The following is a 20,017-nucleotide window of genomic DNA, read 5'->3' on the forward strand; positions in this document are numbered from 1 at the left end:
ACAGATGCAGTCAACAGCGATGAGTGCAGCCTAGCCTAGAATTGGAGACACATCCTAGTAAAATGACTTGATTTAATATTGTTCCTGTAATTATACTGGCAAGCTATGAGATATATACACTGACAAAGTAGTTTTTCTGCTGCAGAACTATAGTTTATCTCAGAAAAAGATTGTATATTCCCCCGCCACAGAACTCAACATGCCAAACCTTCTTTGTTGTAGAAGGTTTTGCCTGGGTGACAGTGTGTAACAAAGTCTGTTAAAAAATGCACAAAATAATGGTTTCCACAAAGGGAGTGTGTAAAAACAAATGATAGTTCTCATATTTGTTTGGGACTATATTCTAATGTGGAAGCATACCATTTTCTCGACTGGTGTTTCTTAGGGAACTGTACTGACATCTTTTCCTGAGACAGTATAGGAAAGTTGAATTTTGTTGATCTCAAAATGAGATTGTTAGAAGCTAAAATAATTTCTACCAGGTTTGTTTACTGACTTGCCATTTCTCCTTTTTATTTTGTTGGATGTTCTCTCTTGCAGGCCGAACAAACTTCTGCAGCACAAGAAATGTTCAAGACTGCAAACAAAATCACGAGGCCTGAGAAGGCGCTGATCCTGGGGTTCATGGCAGGCTCGAGAGGCATGTGTTCAGAATGGGGAACATGTTTTGCTGCTTTTCTCAGGGCTCCCCAAAATGTCTAGGTTTTTCCGGGGGGGCAGGGGTGGGGGGTGGGTGGGGGAGGAGACAATTACCTGCTGTTTTCTGAATGTTTCTGGGACCAGGCACCTCTGCAGGTGAAATGCAGCACTTGATTCCAGTGCGCTTAAAAACTACTTTGATGTTTTCAGCTGTGAAAAACCACGTTCCCAGGGCAGATGCTTTTGCATCCCACTGTGGGCTGAGCCGCGTTCTTCTTTCGCCTTGCTGAGCTTCTGTGGCCTCTTGCCTCCACAGAGAACCCTTGCCAAGAGCAGGGTGACGTCATCCAGATCAAGCTGAGCGAACACACAGAAGAGCTGCCCAAGCCGGACGGCAGCGGGAGCACCACCATGCTGGTCGATACAGTCTTCGAAATGAACTACGCTACAGGCCAGTGGACCAGACGAAAGGAGTACAAACCCATCACCAACATCTCCTAAGCATCCATCACAGCCGGACGTGGGCCGGGCGGACCAGAAATCAAGCCAGCGCCTCCATTGCGTTTCAATTTGGCAGACCGACATTCCTGTGAAGGCATCAAATGACTAGCTGTGGTTGGCTCCGATAGCAGAACAAAGATCCAAACTACTGTGTTTCCTGTTTTGTTTAAGGGGTGTCTGGGTGGGTAAGCGGGGGGGGGGGGGGCTGCAGTAGTAACTCAAGATGGCTGAAGGAGCCAAGGTGAAAGGCATCGATCACCTCTGAAAGCTTTCCTCCAGAACCTTTGGGGGAAATGGCCAAAGGGAAGGGCAGTCTGTGCTCCGTAGAGTCCAGCCCTGGTTTTAAAAATGGCCACTGCTATGTTGGTAGTTTTTTCTCTTTCATAGATGACTGATTGCAACAAATATATAGCTGCCCCCCCCCCCCCAATTGCTTTTGCCAGTCATTGGGGAAACAGGAGTCCTTGCGTCTTGTATAAAGCCAGGTATTGGGGGGGGGGGGGGCGCAGCAGGGTGCGGGGCACACACACTTTACACAACTGTGTAAAGTTAAGGGCAAACTAGGACAGTCCCTTATCCCTGGCCTATGTATTCACATCATATGAGGAGTCCGTGAGTTACATTTCGACAAGGGCATGCAAAAAAGATAACCTGGAAAGCACGCCGGAGGCCACAAGGTGAGGTTTTCATTCTTGACACTAAGCTGGACGCTAAGCCTTCAGTGCAGAAATGGATACTAAATGCTGACTTCTCAGCCCTTTCCAGCGGCTCCTCAGTTTGCTTGCCTCAGATTTTCAGGGCCGGCTGCGTCATCTTTGACGTGGAAGCTGGGCCCCTGGCACGTCTCAGACAGGCAGGCCTGGGATTTCCTGCCATCGAGACTTCCTTTAACAAGGCAGGGGCCAGTCTTCTTCATGAGGAAGGCTGAACCAACCGAGCGTCAGGGGGTCTATCTGAGTATCAGTCCAAATCCCTCTGTCCTTGTTGGAATGACAGCTAGAGGATTTCTCCCAGATTTGTCCAGTTGAAATTAAATTAGTCACCTTTTGGTGGTGGATTTAATGGGTTGTTTGGTTTCCTGGCCCACTAAAAGCAGTTTTGTTCTCAGTGGAGATGTTTTAGGAATCTTTGCCCTTTGACCAGTTTCCCAGCTGCTGTCGTGTCAGAAAGTGCATTTCCTTCTTTTCATTTCCAGGAATTGCATGCAACAGGATGGAGTAATAAAAAAAAAAAAACTGATGGAAAGTATCTTGTAATGGTTGTAAGCCATCAGAGGGCTTTACGTGCTCAGCCAGGTTACAATGGAGTGGGTGGTTTTAAGATTAATGCGGCAAACGGGGAGAAAAGGCTGCTGGCCACAAGATCTACCCGGGTTTTTAGTCAGTTGAATCTTCTGATTTGACCTGCTTCATAATCAGACTGTCTTCTCAACTAAGAATTTTAAACTATAAATAAAGAAAAAAATGCCTTAATCTTTTCCCTTTTATTCGGGTGTCACTAAGCCATGTAACAGAGGCTTTTTCCGCACAGGCAGAATACCTGAGAAGGCCCCAGGAGACGCTTAAAACAGGCGTCCCTGCAGCGGCAAATTCTGCAAGAACCCCTGAGCGTGCTTGAAGGGCCGCTGTTTCCGAACCTCACTCCCTGAGCGAGGTATTTCGGAAACAGTGGCTTCCAACCGCTGCCGTGTGAATGGCAGCGGCTGGAAGGTGCCATTCCCCCCCCCCTTTCCCAAACGCCTACCTTGTCTCCCTCCCAGGACCGTCCAAGTGAATGGTCCGGGGGGGTGTGTGTGCGTCAGCATTGTTTATGCCGACGCACCCCCGCACCGTTGTGGTGCGGAAAGGGCCAGAGAAAAAAATTCTTCCTCCAAAATGGCAGTCCATGGTTGGTGATTACTTGACTGGTACACAGTTGTATCAATTAAATGCATGTAATCATCAACAAGAGAAATATCTCTACTGCTTTTGACAGTCACTGGCTATAATTTTTGTTTCTGACTTTCTACTTGTTAACCAAACAAGCATTAAAAATGAGGAACAAATTCTAATTTCAAAATGTACTTGTTGGAAGATGATTTCTGCATTTTAATATTTTACACATAAAGAGTTAGAGTTGTGGAGTCCCCTAAGGGTTGAGCAGGCGCTCTGTTTTTACCAACATCATGCGAGAATATGTCAGAATGGCTGCTGACCATATGCCTAAAATATGTCAAACATGTCAAAGCCTTTAAAAATTAAACGTTGAAGTAGCTTTGCAAGTTTGCAAAGATATTGGCGAAATATCTTTGTACACAGAGAGGCTCTCCACTAATTTTCCAGCTTCTAAATCCCAACCTATTATAATAAAGACCAGGAGTTTAATCATTAAAACTGGATAGTTGTCAGAATCTTGCTAAATAGCTGTATTCTAAAAAGTTTAGCCATCATCTCAACCAGTTCAGACCAAGTGTGCATCATTAACTTTGATTGGTAATTCTGTACCTGCAGACTTGGCTTAATATTTTGTAAAATGGCTTGGCGTAGTTTTGGTGTCCTGTGAAGGTAAAATGAAATAAGCTGGTGGAGCAGAAGGCCAGCATCTTGCATTTGTTAGCTGTGAGGCGTATGATGAGCAGACTGTTCCAGAAAGGGTGCACAGTCTTTCAATGCCAGTGTGAATGGGTTGGAAAATTTATATTGGCACCTGAACATTTCGGGTTTATCATGAGAGGAGCAGCTCACAGCCTGTTTTCCCTAAAATAGGACAGCCTGGGTTTTGAAAAGCACATTCAGATGTGTTACATTGACTATAAGAGATAAGCTTGTTTTATCTAGGGCATTTCGATGTATCCACAAGTTCACCTGTCTTCTACATCTAACCCCTAACCCTTTCCTGCTACCTGGTCCCTTTATCCAGTCAGTATGAGATGTTTCCTGGATGCCTGATTGTTTTAATTCCAAGGAGGAGAAGTGAATAATGGAACATGTCTCCAATTGAGAGCTAGGTACTAAGGAGCAGTCTACTCTCGGAAGGAGCATTTTTATAAAACTTCCCCGTCTTGTGATGGACGCAGAAAGGCACATAACGTGTATTTTGTGGTAGCAAGATACTAATAAATACCCTACTATATTTTAAGGTACGGTGCACAAGTCTCCAGTGGTTTCTCTAGAGAGCCTGCTGCTTGTACATAGTGCTGTTCCACATGTTCAGATGTGGTAGGCTTTACTTATCTTTACAAAGTAACAGTCATCTTTGAGCAGAGAACTCTTTGAAGGGGAGGGCATAGAGCACCCAAAACACATGGTTATGTGTGAAGTTGAATAGTGTCTACTTTGCGACCTACTCAAACCATTTAAGTTCCATTTTACTCAGCTATAACAAGCAATTAATGATATCGATCCACTCGTTCCAGAAGATTGACAGGCATTGAAAATGAATTGGCATTCACCCAACCCTGACAAAAAATGCAGTTTTCAATGTTTACTGGGGTCTTAGAAGCAACAGGCAGAACACCCTAGGGCAATCTCACACTATTCCCTGTTTTTAAGTGCCACTTGCCAAATTCATCAAAGGCGCTTTAATGCCATAGAACTTGAATTCTGTTTTCACAGCAAGCTTTGATGAAGGGGAAAGATCACATAAATGTTGAAGCTAGAACTCTTTAGGACCTTGTACCTTCTAACAGGCAGTGCCGTTTTGTAAACGTGGCCTATCTCGTACTAACAACCCATATTTTCTATTGATTTTGTTTTTGTACAGATGTAAATTCAAGACGTCATGTCCTTGGGTACATATTTTCATTGTAATACAGTGTGTATAATAAAGTTCTGATTTTTCTAAAGAAGCGGGGTTCCTTCTTCAAAAGTACCTTTGCGGTGCCACTGGGTTTAATCGTGGCTGGTCTCACTGTCACAGTCTATGAAGTGCCATCTACGAGTAAAGGGTGGCAGGTGACGGTCTTTATCCCTGAGGTACTGTTAGTTATGGACAAGGCTGAATTGGATGAAATGTTTAGGCAGGCAAATTCTGTTCAGTAACATTCGGCATGTTGTTTATTAAATACCCCCCCCCCCCCATAAAGTCTTCCCCCTTTCCTTTGCTGTTCTTTCTTCCTCTTTCCTTCCCGTCTTTCTCTAATTAATCCCCCTTAGTGAGGAGTGGATTTTATGGCATCTTTATAACATACTGCCATATATTTTAATCTGTTTAGGCCTGTTAAGGGGAAGGGCAGGCTACAAAATCAAATTAGCAGCATTGACCATTTAAGCGAGGGATCTGTTTAATACCAGGATGAGAAGTATAACAGCTTACAAACTGTAGAAATGTGGGTCCTGTCACATGCCACGAAATACGTTTTAGGTAATGGTCACTTTGGATCCATGGAATTGAGTTGAGTTTCTCTTATTTCTCCAAGTTCCCATTAGGATTCACTAAAATTCATTCAATTGTATGGGGGGCACTGGAATAGTGCCAGCATGGCGTAGCGATTAAGAGTGACGGGCTTTAATCTGGAGAACTGGATTCAGCTCCCCACTCCTCTACATGAAGACTGTTGGATAACCTTGGCCCAGTCACAGTTCTCGCAGGACTCTCAACCGACATGGAGACAGGCAATGACAAACCACCTCTGAATGCCTCTTGCCTTGAAAACCCTGTGTCTTGAACACACACACAGGAACCAAAATTAGGGGAATTCCTGTTGTATCCAATTGAATGTGGTCCCATTACCCCAATGCATCAGTTTGGCCACTTGAAAGCCCTGAGCGAAAGAGGGGGGAATGTAGAACACTGTTAACTCAGGAAGGGAAATTTTTTTGTCATACAATCACTGTTGGAGTAAATGGGTTGTCAAATGGTAACATAATCTTCTTGCCTTAAAGGTGCTTCTTAAAGTTTCAACTCACCTCAGGGCAATAGATGGACCTGAGACATTTAAAAACTGTACCCTGCCAAATCAGGATTTCCCAAAGATGGTCCTACCAACCCACAAGAAACACTCAGACAACACTTAGTTGAGGTTGTAGCACCAGTTGGCTACATGAAGAGCCAACAGAAGAATGCTATCTTGTCAATATCCTCACGGATAAAGAACTGCTGCCATTTGATTTCATAATTACACTAGGAAAATAATTCAGCTTAGTGAAGATAGAATTCAGCTGATCAAAAATAATCCCTCCCACCCTAGTAGTCAAATGAGAGTTTCGAGACCATCTCTCCCGCCCTTCCCCACTCTATCAACACCTGTGACTGATTCCCTCCATAGGCCTGGTGCAATGATTTGGGGGAGAAAGGCACTATCAGCTGAGAATGTCTCCACTTTAGGAGCTACACTCAGAACAGAAAACCTGTTAGTGGGAGAAATGTTAAACTCAGGATGGTTAGATTGAACTAGAAAAATCTTCCATTGTGTTTGAGAAGTCTAGGTACTCTGACTGAGACCAATTCTCTAGGTTACTTAAGCACACCCTGCTCCCCTTCTGTCTGTTGCCTTCCCAGCAAAAAAACAGGTAAAAATAAACTAGGGTAAACCGTAGTAAACTGGGAGCATGAAATTGTAAGTTATAAGAACTCCATCGTGCAGAGTTGTAAGTTGCAGTAATGCAGTCAAAAGCTCTGCTCACAACTTGAGTTTGATCCTGACAGACGTTGGTTTCAGGTAGTTGGTTCGAGGTTGATCCAGCCTTTCATATTCCTGAGATTGGTGAAATTAGTACCCAGCTTGCTGGGAGCATAGACAACCGGGGAAGGCAATAGCATACAACCCATAAACAAAGTCTGCCTCGTGAACATTGTGATGTGTGACATTACCCCATGGGTCTGTAAACCTTGGACCAGGGACTGCTCTTGCACACTGCTTGCACAGGGGACTACCTTTAACTTTACCAGTCCTCAAGGAGGAAGCCAGGTATTGGCTGATTTTTTTTCAGCTTCAGGAAACTGAAATCCACAGGGAAGTGTCTGAAACAACAGGCTGAAAGTCAGCTCACGGCAGGGAAATCCCTAGAGATTTGCAGTGGGCCCTGCAGAGGGACATCAGGGCATAATGCTACTCCGCCCAGTCATTATCTTCAGAGGAACTGATCTTTGTTGTAATGCCAAGAGATCTCCAGGCCTCACCTGGACATGGCATCCAGAAGCAGCAGGTTCTTCCGGGGGCAGCTGGCTGCTGAAGCAATATCTCTGGTGTAGGTGGATATATCCAGACGGTTGGAATTCTCCTACTTTGTGCTAGTAATTTGAATCCACTAAGCCCGGGAGGATTGAAACGAAGTTATTCAGATGCCTGTAGTGACTCTGCCGCCCTCCCATGTAATAAAGTTCTTCTTGTCCCCTCCCAGCATCTGATCAATCACATGCGCTCAACAAAAACAGGAACAACAGAGGCAACATAACAGGGAGGAGGAGCACCAGCGACAGCAACTGAAGACATAACAGGCATCTGCTGCTGAACCCGCTGGTCACGAAGAGGATTCGCAACGCGTTCCCTCCATGTCTTCCACTGTCTCAGCACACTGGCTATCGAGCAATTGAGCCTCTTGAAGTTTCAGACAGAATCCAAGGTACCGATCGAGAGAGTTTAGAGCGATTCATAAGAGTTCCCCTAATTAACACAGGGTTGTTCACCTGCCCTTAGCCCAGTTTGGGAAGATAAGATAAATCACTGAAGAGTGAGAGATTGGTCTTGCTGACATTGAATGAAGAGGCTCCTGGATTTCCACCACCTGGAAAGAGTAATAATTCTTAAATCTTTCAGAGTAAGGGAGAAAGAATTATTTCTCTTTCCAGGTGGTGGAAATCCAAGAGTCTCTTCATTCAACTTCCTGTCCAGGACAGAATAAATATCTTAAAACACAATGCAGGTGGGAGTGCAACTTCAAGGTGACTACTCAGCTTTCACCCCTTCTTTAAGATCCTTAAAGATCCTGTGCTTTGACTTTTAAGGTCAGGTAATTTTGGCTGGAGATGTATATATCCCACCTTATTCTTTGGTCTTTTTATCTGGCCTGGTTTGGAAACTACACCTATGCATTTGAGGTTAAATATACCAAGATGCAAGTCAGATATTTCAATCACCACATTGGGGATTGGTAGGTTAAGGGTTTGAGGAAACAATGACTACAACACAGATGTCTACATATAACAGCAGGAGGAATTTATTAATAAACTTGTGAGTTCATTTCCAACCAATTGATAAACAATCTAAGTTTTGTAGTATTAACTGGTAACATAGAGAAGAGAAAAAGAGTTTGGATTTTTACCCCTCTTTTCTCAACTGTAAGGAGTCTCAAAGCAGCTTATAAACTCTTTCCTTTCCTCTCCCCCCAAGGTAGGTGGGACTGAGACATGTTACAACTTTCCTTGAGATATTAGCTCTGGAAGTTCTAATGATTGATCCTTGGCGCAAGACTGCAGAGGACCAAAACAAACTGAATCACCCAGACCAATTTGACTTGGACTGAAGCTGGGCTTTCACCCTCTGGTACAGTGTGGCTTTGGACCTTCTAATTGTGATTGTTGGCCCACCAAACCTTTTGTATGTGATGCACCTGATTTGGAGCTGCGTCATTTCCATCCCCTCTCCAAATACATCCATTAGTTTTGTTCTGTGCCCTGAAACTCCCTCCAATCTGGCCGCATTTCACCCAGCAATGAACATGCTCACCATCAGTTTCATGAACCTAAACAGCAACTGGTAGAACATCTTCTCATTTAGCGACTCCTCTACATTCTGTTGGCTTCAACATTCAGTACACCCTTGAGATGTTCTACTGATCTGGCCTTTCTGCTCAGTGGAGAAAAAGAGCAACTGCCGAAGGATGCGTGCGGAATGATGAATGTTGCTGATTTAATTCAATAGATGTCTCCTCATACTGGAAGCTGAGAGGTCCAGCCCCATTGCCCCAAGTTAAAGGATGTTTATGCTGCTTGATACTTGTCTGGACCACAAAATGTCAAGACCCACAAAACCTTAGTCTTGTCATGTTGCCAAGGAGGTTGTCATTGCCTGACTTATGCCTGTATTAAGAGCTATACTATATAAAATACACGAACTTAATTAACAATAAATCAGTTTCAGTTTATTTATTTGGAGGCCCACAAGACATGACACAAACCCGGCACGGAGGCATTCTTGCACTGTGTTCTGAGAAGTCTTGCAATGCTGTCATGTTCCTTGATTAGAAAACCCAAAGTGTAGATCTCCCACCAAACCTATCAGGACAACATTTGTTGGGCGAGGGGAACAGGGAGACTCGAGCTAAGCCCAAGCTCCTGCATCTGGCTCCCGCAGTCAGAATTCCCAGATTGCCCATCTGCTATCCAAGGACCTCACAACACCAATGGCTGGTTTTCTGATTCTTGTGTCTTGTTTTTCTTGTTGATTTTAACACTATGCTCCTCATATTTTATTGTCATGTGACATTTGCTCCATTAAAGCCAGTGTTGCTGCTTGTTTGGGTAAGACACCTACTTTTAATGGGAAGTTTGCTTGGTAAAATTTTCAGTGGGAGCAAGAATGTATGTTATTTTTTTCACCGAGGCCCAAACAGCGATGATACCCAAACATCAAAGGAAGCTTGGCTCCCCAGTGGATATCCTCAAAAGATGGTTTGCTGAGCCAGAGGCTTATGAGAGGCAAAACAGGCCAGTAAAATAGAAGAGGAGGAAAACTGGAGAAAAGAAGTAAAAGATAAGAAAATAGGAGAGAGCATTGTCCCAGGAGAAAGTCCCCCAAAGTGCTACGGTGGGTTAGCCTCAGCTCTGTCCCTCCCTACTGGGAATGTGCCAAACCACAACAACAACAACAAAAACTTGGATTAAAGTTTTTAAACTGTTCTGAGGAACGTTTGGAGCCCAGAGAGCACCTGCCCAGAGAGCACCAAAAAGTCTATGGCTTCAGAAATGAGCAGAATAAACGGCCAACTGGAAAAACAGAAATACAACGAGGTATCACTTGGCAGTGTCTTCTTGCTTGCTTCTTGGGAAGGCACTGATTCTGGGGGTGTTTGTGGGGTCAGGGTTCAGACCAACACTCCTCTGACTTGGAGCTTCTCTCTCATTGGCACAGGAGCATTCTTGGACTGCCCTGAACTTCCAAAGACCAAATCTACTGCTGTCAGATTTGATTCCTGTTCTCCTGCACCAGCATTATATGTGAGAGCCAGATCTGCTTATTGAACACTTTTATTGCTTTTTCAAGAACATTAATGAGTTCATTTGAATTTGGTCTCAAAAGCCTTTTATTATGCAAATACAATCTAAAAGTTGGACATGGATTTTAATATCGATTTAAACATGGGTGTAGGTCATGTATAATTTTACTTAATTGAAATTCAACAGAAGACCAGGTACTTTCTTTCAGTACTCCTTATGGGCTGACCCATAGTTTATCACACTTTTTTCTGGTGCTCTTGCTCCTCGGTAGACCATCACTACAATAAAAACAAAGGATTAAAGAAATGCAATGCGATTTGGACATCCCATCATATGAAAAAACAAACCAACCGAGGAGGAAGTGTAGCAGAGGAGGAAGGGATGGCATTCAAGTGTGTCCTGCCGAACAACACAGGCAAGACCAGACAGGCTGCTCTGCCCATTATCCTTAAAAGAAAATCATCTCAAGTACTAGTTAAACATTTGTGGAGTAGTGGCTACTATTTCAAAAGTTACTCGTGTATACCTTAATTGGCTGGATATAAACATTCTCCCAACAACAACAAAAATACTGGAAAAAAATATCACTTCAGTTCAAGTGTTGCCATTATTGCTGAAAAGTAGTCTGGTTTTGTCCTGGAAGTGTTTGCCCTCAGCGAGCCACAGTTCATGATCAGTGCAGATGGAGCAGAATGCATTGCCGTGGCTGGCTCAGTGGATTAAAAGCCATTTTTGCAGTGTGTGTGTGAGTGTCCTTCCCTGACCCTATTCACAACTTATCTACAAGACAACGTTGGCACCAGAAACCATGTCCGCTGCTATTTACACTCGGTCCGCTTCCATTTGTTCCGTTGTCTTTTCTTGCACTTCACTGAGGTCAATTTCCTAGGAGCTCTGTTTGCCTTCTTTTCAGTGAAATTCTCTCCAGTGTGGTCCGAGCAGAACAACTGTCCATCTGAGTTAGACCTGAGCAGCATCTCGCTGTAATGATCCTTGCAGAAAGAATTTGGGCAGAAGTGGCAAAAGGAAGCAGAAGGCTTCCCACAGTCGTCACAGTGGTGCCAGGGGCATTCCCATTTTCCTGCCGGGGAAACAAAAAGACAGACGGTGTACCCAGAAATATCGGAATAAAGAGAAGGTTCTGTTTGAAACAGTATCAACATTGTATTGTTGAAGGCTGTCATGGCCAGAATCACTAGGATGTTGTGGGTTTTCCAGGTTGTATGGCCGTGTTCCAGTAGTATTTTCTCCTGATGTTTTCCTGCATCAGTAACTGGCCTAGTCACAGACGAAGGCAAAACATCAGGAGAAAATACTACTGGAACACGGCCATACAACCTGGAAAACCCACAACATCCTAGTATCATTGTTCTCCATTTTAAGAAACTTAAATTTATGTGGAGTTGGGGGAAAGGCCGATTGACATTTCAGAAGGGATCTTTCAAGTGGATCGTGAGGTGGTGGTGGGGAGGTACAAGAACCCTCCTTGGTCGGGGTGCATGACGGCCCCGCCTGTTTCAAGGAGGCTGGAGTCTTGGCACATTAGGGTTCTCCACTCATTGTTTGTGAAAAGAGCAGTTGAGTCACAGCCAATTTATGGTGACCCCTCATGGGCTTTGCCAGACAAAAGACAAGCAGAGGTGGTTTGCCATGGCCTGTCTCTGCACGGCAACCTTAGGCTTCCTTGGTGGTCTCCCATCCAAGTATGAACCAGGGTCGACCCTGCTTAGCTTCCAAGACCAGGCTAGCCTGGGCCATCCAGGTCAGGGCTCCCCACCCAATGCATGTGGTGATGATACTGCTGCTGCTTCCTGCTCCCTTGGTGCCAATTTAAACAGTTCTTCAACTACTGGTCTCAGTCATTAAAAGCTTTATAATTGCAATTTGTAATCTGGTAGCTAAACACGGTGTTATTACTTCAGACCAGCTGACCGAAACACATCTTGTTTTTTAAGGGTCAAAAAGATGTCCTGTAGGACTCTTCTGTGCATTGTAACTGTGAATGAATAAAGTAGGCTATTATGGGCCGCTTACACATGTAGATTATTTTAATTTGTGATAAATGTGTGCTTTTGATATTTAGTAGTTTTATATCTGGAGACTCCTTAAATAATTTTTTGAGCTTTTAGGTCCTTAATTCTATTTAGACCACTCTCTGAAACAGAAATGACCAAATATTGCAAATCGAAGTAAATAACCTTAAACTCCGTCTTCCCAAGTTAAGAACAAGTTATTCATAGGCAAAGAATCTACAAAAATCCTAAAGGAACAGGACTCACACCCAGGTCATCCTGACTCACCAAAGGGGCGTTTCACTAGACCCAGACAAGAGAGGTGGTACGTCTTGGTGCAAGACTTCCTGTCGCATAGCACCAGCTGGCCCCCATCCCCACAGCGGAAACAGTAATCCTCAGATTTCTTCCTTGCTTCGCTCTTTGCTCTGCGTCTCCTTCCTCTCCTTTTGGTCTTCTTTCCTTTCTCCTCGGAAGCATTAGAGGAGGAATTCTAAAAGGGGTTTGCAAATTGAAAGAAAAAGGTCAGCGTTGCAAATCAAGGAGAAATTACAGTCCGAAAGACTTTGCCGATGGAGGTTTATGGAAATGAAAAAACTCTAGAGGACAACTAAATTCAAAGTCCAGTAGCAGTGCAGAAGACCTCCAAGATTTTGGGGGTATGAGTTTTGACTCAAAACCTTAAAAATTTGAGTTTAGCTCTTCTACTGCCAGCCAACAATTGCTATTGGGCATTTCAGGGAGGGCCTACTAACACCCACGATCCATGCATCTTCAGTTATGGAAGGAACTCTCTCAGAGGAAAGTAGCTCGTTTTACAACTAACAGGAAGTCAAGTAGCTCATTTACAACTAACATTTCAGCACAAGTTTCTCTAAGTTCGGCCTCCCTCCTTCAGATACACGGGGAGGCCTTGAGTTTATGCACACACACACACTCTCTCTCTTCTGAGTGGGAGAATCATGACAAAGAGAAGATCAGATACAACACAGGGGGCTGCAAGCAGATGTCCTTTCAGATCCTGGTGAGCTGCTGCCAGAGCAGGTGGTCTCGAAACAGATGGATGGAGATCAGAAACAGATAAACAAACTCCTGGTGGGCTCTACGTACCTTTGGTCTGTCCCCAAGGAAGCCGCTACAGTTTGGAGCACCACATTTACACACTGTTTTTTCATTGCCCAGGCAGTCCAGATTGTAATTAAATGTCAGTTCAGTCCCTAAATTGAGGAAACCAAGAGACGTTTATGAGGACTGATGTTCTCTAAAGGCACAAGAGTCCCCTCCCAGCCAACAGAACAGACCCTCCCTCAGCACAGCAGGAGTGAAAATCTGAGTGCCAGAAAAGGGGGGGGGGGCGCATTGGTGCGCTATAGTCTCCCACTGAGCATTTACAGCACCAGCACAGATAAGAAATATTGTCAAGGAGATTAATGGGCCTATACTTTGAGTAGCTTAAGTTTAGACTCAGTCCCTGAAATTATTCCTTCTTTCGGAATTCTCTGAGGAAGAATCAACGAAACAAGCAAAACGGAGGAGCTTGTTAGATCATATGGAAGTGTTATCATTGTGATAAAAGATCATACAGAAATGTTATCATTGTGATATATTTTTTATACCTCGGCCCCTTTCGCACACGCAAAATAATGCACTTTCAATCCACTTGCACAGTTGTTTGCAAGTGGATTTTGCTATTCCGCACAGCTGTAAAGTGCATTGAAAATGGATTGAAAGTGCATTATTCTGCATGTGCGAAAGGGGCCCTTGACGTGCTATTTTTGTAGACTCTATAAGCATTATACTGACTGTTCAAATTTAAGGGGATCGGTAGAATCTATCTGTGATGAAATGTATGAAAAAAATACGTTTGAATTGAGATACACTCTCTCTATAAAACATGAATTATGACGATTAATCACATTGTGCAAGTTAGTTCACTCATTTTATAATAATAAGACTCAAGAAGAGTTGATTATTAGTTTATTTTTGGTAGATTCTTATCTGTACCACCCCTTTTTTGATGTACTGAGAAAAAGAAGGGGACTGAGAGTGTGACGAGACTGATCCTTAATATGATTGGCTGAATTTGGCCATTCAAAATTCTGTTTTTTAACTTGTTCCTTTCTCTGCCTCTCTATTTCCACCATTCCTTTTTCCATCTGTGTGTTTTACAGTTTTAATTCTAAGGCTTTATTGCTGAAATCGCATGTTGTAAACTACTTTGGAGACTTAATTGAAAACAGCAGAATGTATATCCAAAAACAAAACAATTTTTAAAAAAGGAAAGGAGAAATATCTGCTTTTGAAATGAAACTCTCTTAGCTGAAGCTTGGAAAACAACGTTGGTTTAGAAGAGGGAGGAAAGACAGAAAAACTTGTCTATTGTTGTTCTAAACTAAATCTTTATTCTGATGCACACACACAGAGAGGTGCCAAGCAAAGGCAGGATGCACTTTGATAGTACCAAGGGCAGAGAACACTAAAAAACGCACGAGCCTGTTGCCTACAGCTGCAGAAAAGCAACCTCCTTCAAGACAAGGAGAATTCTCACCACACCCCTCTCCCCAGCCCCGCAGTGAGGTCATTATATATCAGTTGTGCTCAAATTCTTGCAACAGAAAAATACTGGATGCGTTTTTCATCTGTGATAGTAAGAAAAAACATGAACCTCAAGAAAACGGCCTCACTCGGTGTGTATTTTACGAAGCCTGGAGCTGCAGCTATGATATTGCAGCTTTAGTGCTGCTGTGTTACCTGCAGGAATATCACACACAGCAAACAGTCCTACACGGGTGTCACCATGCACCGTCCACTTTAAAGTTTCACAGTTTGGTTGGCAGCTGTGATTCATGAAACGAGAATAGTTTCCTTTCGGGCCGGCATCGATGATACGATCCTGGAAGGAAGGAAAAGGACAGCTGGCAAATAATTGGGTAGGCAGCATGTATTGTGCAGGGCCAAAGGCCCAAGCGAGGCTGTTAACGATGTGATGCTTTGGAAGATGCTGATTCATAGGGTTGCCATGAGTCAGAAGTGACTTGATGTCACGTAAAACAGCCACATGCGGAGGACATGACAAAAACAGCTGCCAGGCAGTTAATAAACACAGCAATAAAATAAAACACAATTGGAAACCGTTTTAAAATGGGCTGTGGTGGGTTTTCCAGCCTGTCCGGCTATGGTCTGGTAGTTTTTCCTCCCAACGTTTCACCCACATCTACGGCCGTCACGTCATGGTAAGATGCGTGGCTCTACATGACACACACATCTTACCGTAATATGCCTCTGAAAATGCCAGCCATAGATGCGGACAAAGTGTTAGGAGCAAAAACTACCAGACCTCAGCCACACAGCCCAGCACACCCACAACAGCCAGTTGATTCCAGCCATGAAAGCCTTCCACAAGACAATGCTGAGACAGTCAGCCCCAGGCCCAGCGCAGACTGCAGCCAGGAAGACATCAGGACGAGCGTCTGGCGGGAATCTCCTGGGCTGCCATTAAAAGCAACAATTAATAGTCTCACGGAAACTTAACATCCAGCTCAACAACAGATCGCAGCTTTCCTCATGGTCTGCTTGCCAAAGTGTCAATACAGCTTCCAAACAGATCATCAATAAAGAGAAAAGGGGGAGGGGTTAATGGTTGCATCTTCCAACAAAAGTGTGCAATTCTACCACTAAAGCCAAGTCAACTTGCACTATGTGTTTCATTTTAAAACGACATTATGGTTTGTGGTGGGAACAGCAAAGGTGACGTCACCATGAGTTACGCAACAAAGCACTGAGAGCTGGTGTATTACAGGGCTAAAAGAATGAGGGGGGGGGATTTGGCAACCACTCCCCCACCCCCCACCCCGCTTCAGCTGTTCATCTGCAACACAATGATGGTTTGGACCCACTGAAAGGGCTGCTATTTCAGCCTATTACAAGGCTGAAGGGTTTTGAACCATGGAAAAGCATTATTCTAGGACAGGGAACAGTGCCGGCCGGCTCCCCTGAGCCACCTCAGTGGCTCTTCCCCCGCCCCCCCCGCTTAAAATAAATTTATTTCCAACAAAGTAATACTGACATATACATCAATAATCAAGCTAATACACAACATAAATTATATGACAATTTGGTAATCCTTACTAAATATAGATTATTACATTACAAAATTAAAACCTTAAATATTGTTATTAATCTTACAAATATTTACAAAAAAATTCTGCTTATTATATTCACTACTATTAACTATCTGTTTCAATTTGTAAACCACCTGTAACACACCAGCAAAACAATTATCAACCAACTGAGACTTGGTGGCTCTTGTAAGGGCAGAAAAGCAAAATGCAAAGTTTGTGAATACGTTTTTTGAAATGCAGCCAGAGCCCTTGCGACTCCCGAGGACTCACCAATCCCTAGAACAGCATACCAAGGAGTGCAAGGGGGCAACACAGGAGCGGGGGGTGGGGAAACTGAAGTTCTTTTCTGTTGGACCCTGTTGCAAATAAGAGATGGGATTTTGTCTAATGAGACAAACTGCAGATCAAGTTAAAACATAATTTAACAGGAAATGCCATCCTGCTAAGTGAATAAACAGTTGGCTGAAATATCTTCTGTAATGTGTCACTGACATTTTATAGTACCTCTGACAAGTTTTTTTGTGTTTGGCATTTAGAAGACTGTTTTATGATCTTGTGAATAATGAATTAAGTATGGAAATACAAGACCATAACTGGTCCTTAATGTGGTTTCATTATCTACAAAAAAGGGATCTTGTGGAAACCATGTAAACTCTGCAGGTGATAAGATCACGGCTGAATGGAAAACCTGAGCCGTGAGAGCACCACAAGAGCCCTGCTGGATCAGACCGGTGGCCCATCTAGTCAAGTGTCCTATCTCACACAGTGGCCAAACCACTACTTCGGCAAACCATTACTCCGGCAAACAACAAGACATGGAGGCTGAGGCCCTCTTAGGAACATAAGAGCCCTGCTGGATCAGACCACTGGCCTGTCTAGTCCTGCATCCTATCTCATAGAATAGCTAACCAGTTCCTCTGGAGGTCCAATAGCAGGGCCTAGAGCAGGGGGTGGCCAAACAGTGGTTCATGAGGCTCTTTGCCACATAATGTGTGGCTCACAACTGGAGAAGCTGGTCAATGGAGTGAGTCTCCCCCTCTCTTGACTTGTTTTCTATTGCGTGTGTCCTCGCTCCAGGCCACTCTGCTGCATTTTGCTATAGGACAGGGAGACCAGAAGGGGCAGCAAGAGCTCGGCATGGGGCTGGAGACGAAGTGGCGCCACGCCTCGAGTTCCGCCTGCTGTGGCTCAGCCTAGTTCCTGTGCAAGCACCGATACCAGGTCCTGTGCAAGCACCGATACCAGGTCAAGGGTACCTCAGACCACGTATCCCGGCCCGGATTGATGGTACCGCTTCCAAGTTACCCTATTTCATTCTGCAGCTAGACGCCCACATGCAGGAGTTCGATTATCTTTACCAATCGGAAAGGGAGAAGGTTCGAGACATTGGATCCGTGCTGGATGGGGAGGCTGCCGAGTGGTTCGTAGAACTGTTTGAGTTGGATGCAGACGAGTTGAACTTCTCCAGGGACTTCGGCTCCGCTTCGAGGACAAGGATGTGACTGACAAGGCCAAAAAGACCCTTAAAACCATCAAACAAGGTACTCGCTCATTTGCTGACTTCGCCCGTCAATTCTGCGCAGCTGCCAGCAAGATTCCAGATTGGCCTGATCGCATGAAATGTGAATATTTCTTTGAAGCGGTCGATCCAGAGATCCGTAAGTGGGCGGTTATGCATCGGGAGCCACGTACGGTAGCGGAATGGATCGAGGTCGGCAGTGCCATTTCAACTCGTCTTATGCGCTCTAAAGTGACATCAACAAAACCGCAGCCAGCCAAGCCTGTCGGGCCTCCAGTCAAGAAGCCTGCCAGCGGGGCACTGGTGCCCGAAACCACTTCGGAGCGTCGTCGACGCCTGGGACTTTGTTTGTATTGCGGGGAACCGGGGCACCTTGCCGCTGCATGTCCAAAAAAACCTAAGGCTGCCGTCTCTTCCGCTACACGCAAGCCCACCGCCAAGACCCCTCGCAAATCCTTATCGAAGGCACCTCAGGGAGTTTCGAAAGCCTTGGTGGAGGATGATCAAGAGGATCCCGAGGCCGAGGAGGAACCTATAGAAGCCGTGAGCCTTTCTTCTGCTCCTCCTGAGGATAATCCCCCTCCGGATGCGGTGAGTGAAGGAAGTGCCCCTATAACCATGATGAGCTCCCTGGCAAACCCAGCAAAAAACACACGCATCCTTGCGCGCGCCCTTGTGGACTCCGGGTGCTCCCATTGCCTTATGCGACCCCAAGTAGCTGAACAGCTGGGACTCAATCGGGTACTTTTGTCCAAACCCATTCCATTCACCCAAATGGATGGCAGTCCTTTGGGGGGAGAGGGCCTCGCACGCTTTAGAACTGAGCCGGTGCTACTGCGTTGTGCCAAGCACTGGGAGAGGCGCAGTTTCATCCTGGCTCCGGTGGCCAAACACCCCATAGTTCTTGGTATGCCATGGCTGGTAAACCACGAACCCACATACGCTGGTGTTCACGCATTGTTCAGTTTACTGACCCCCCTGCGGAGACCACACGCAGGAAGGGGAGCCTCCGGACGAGCCCCACCTACCCGCTACCCCTTCTGTGCTCGAAGTCTCCCCCAGTGTCAATTTGACCAGAATTCCCAATTGCTATTGGGACTTATCTAAGGTGTTTGAGGAGGAGGAATGTGACCAATTACCCCCACATAGGGACACGGACTGTAAAATTACACTGGTCCCCAGAGCTAAGATGCCCAAGGGTAGGATTTATCGAATGAGTCCTACTGAACAGAAAGAGCTACATGCATTCCTGGATAAGAACCTGGCTCGTGGCTTTATTCGTAGAGCCACTAAAAGTACTTATGCTGCTCCGGTGTTATTTGTGAAGAAAAAAGATGGATCTTTGCGTTTATGTACTGACTATAGAGGTTTGAATGCTGTCTCTGTCTCCAACAAATATCCATTGCCCCTAATCAAGGATCTTCTAGATGCTTTGGGTTCGGGGCGCATTTTTACTAAACTTGACTTATGTGAAGCCTATTACAGAGTATGCATTGCTGAGGGTTTCGAGCATCTTACCGCTTTTAACATGAAATTTGACCATTATGAGTATCTCGTAATGCCATTCGGGTTAAATGGGGCCCCGGGGGCTTTCATGTCCCTTATAAATGAAGTTCTTCAAGACCTGTTATTCAAAGGAGTGGTTGTTTATTTGGATGATGTACTTATATATTCGCAATCGGAGGAGGAGCATATTCGTCTAGTTTAAACCGTATTGCAACGTCTCCTCGATAATTCTCTATTTGTGAAACTTTCCAAATGTGCTTTCCATCAAAGCAAAATGGATTATTTGGGCTATTGGATCTCAGCTGAGGGGCTGGAAATGGATCCGGCTAAAGTAACAGCGGTTGTGGATTGGCCAATTCCAACCACACATAAAGAACTGCAATCCTTTCTAGGGTTCGCCAATTTCTATCGTGACTTTATTCCCCAATTTGCTGAGATAGCCTTGCCCCTTACGGACTTACTCCACACTAAGAGACAGGGTCCGTTGGCAACAAAACCAGGTGCGCTCCTCACTTGGTCTCCTGCCTGCCAACAATCCTTCCAACGTCTCAAAAAGGCTTTCACCACAGAGCCCATTTTAAAAC

General features: G+C 44.7%; 2 protein-coding genes and 1 long non-coding RNA gene across 4 annotated transcripts in view; 2 read left to right on the top strand and 1 right to left on the bottom strand.

The window, feature by feature from the left end:
• NELFA (negative elongation factor complex member A) overlaps positions 1-2,702 on the top strand; it is a 43,290-nt gene extending 40,588 nt beyond the window's left edge. The window contains exons 10-11 of the mRNA XM_048502704.1: positions 541-640; positions 956-2,702. Of these exons, the coding sequence (XP_048358661.1) occupies positions 541-640; positions 956-1,140 (285 nt within the window). The 3' untranslated portion in view covers positions 1,141-2,702. The remainder of the gene's footprint in view (positions 1-540; positions 641-955) is intronic.
• Positions 2,703-2,880: 178 nt separating this feature from the next.
• Positions 2,881-9,189, top strand: LOC125436089. Its single transcript, XR_007244995.1, has 2 exons — positions 2,881-7,682; positions 8,450-9,189. It is a non-coding gene; the product is annotated as an uncharacterized LOC125436089 (long non-coding RNA).
• A 1,154-nt stretch (positions 9,190-10,343) lies between these two features.
• Positions 10,344-20,017, bottom strand: part of NSD2 (nuclear receptor binding SET domain protein 2) — a 115,334-nt gene continuing 105,660 nt past the window's right edge. For both annotated transcript variants that reach the window (XM_048502668.1, XM_048502667.1), the window contains 4 exons: positions 15,039-15,180; positions 13,398-13,504; positions 12,576-12,780; positions 10,344-11,356 (listed from right to left, as the gene is read on the bottom strand). In XM_048502668.1, the coding sequence (XP_048358625.1) occupies positions 11,094-11,356; positions 12,576-12,780; positions 13,398-13,504; positions 15,039-15,180 (717 nt within the window). In that variant the 3' untranslated portion in view covers positions 10,344-11,093. The remainder of the gene's footprint in view (positions 11,357-12,575; positions 12,781-13,397; positions 13,505-15,038; positions 15,181-20,017) is intronic.

The sequence above is a fragment of the Sphaerodactylus townsendi genome, linkage group LG07 (assembly GCF_021028975.2).
Source record: "Sphaerodactylus townsendi isolate TG3544 linkage group LG07, MPM_Stown_v2.3, whole genome shotgun sequence".
NCBI lineage: Eukaryota > Metazoa > Chordata > Lepidosauria > Squamata > Sphaerodactylidae > Sphaerodactylus > Sphaerodactylus townsendi.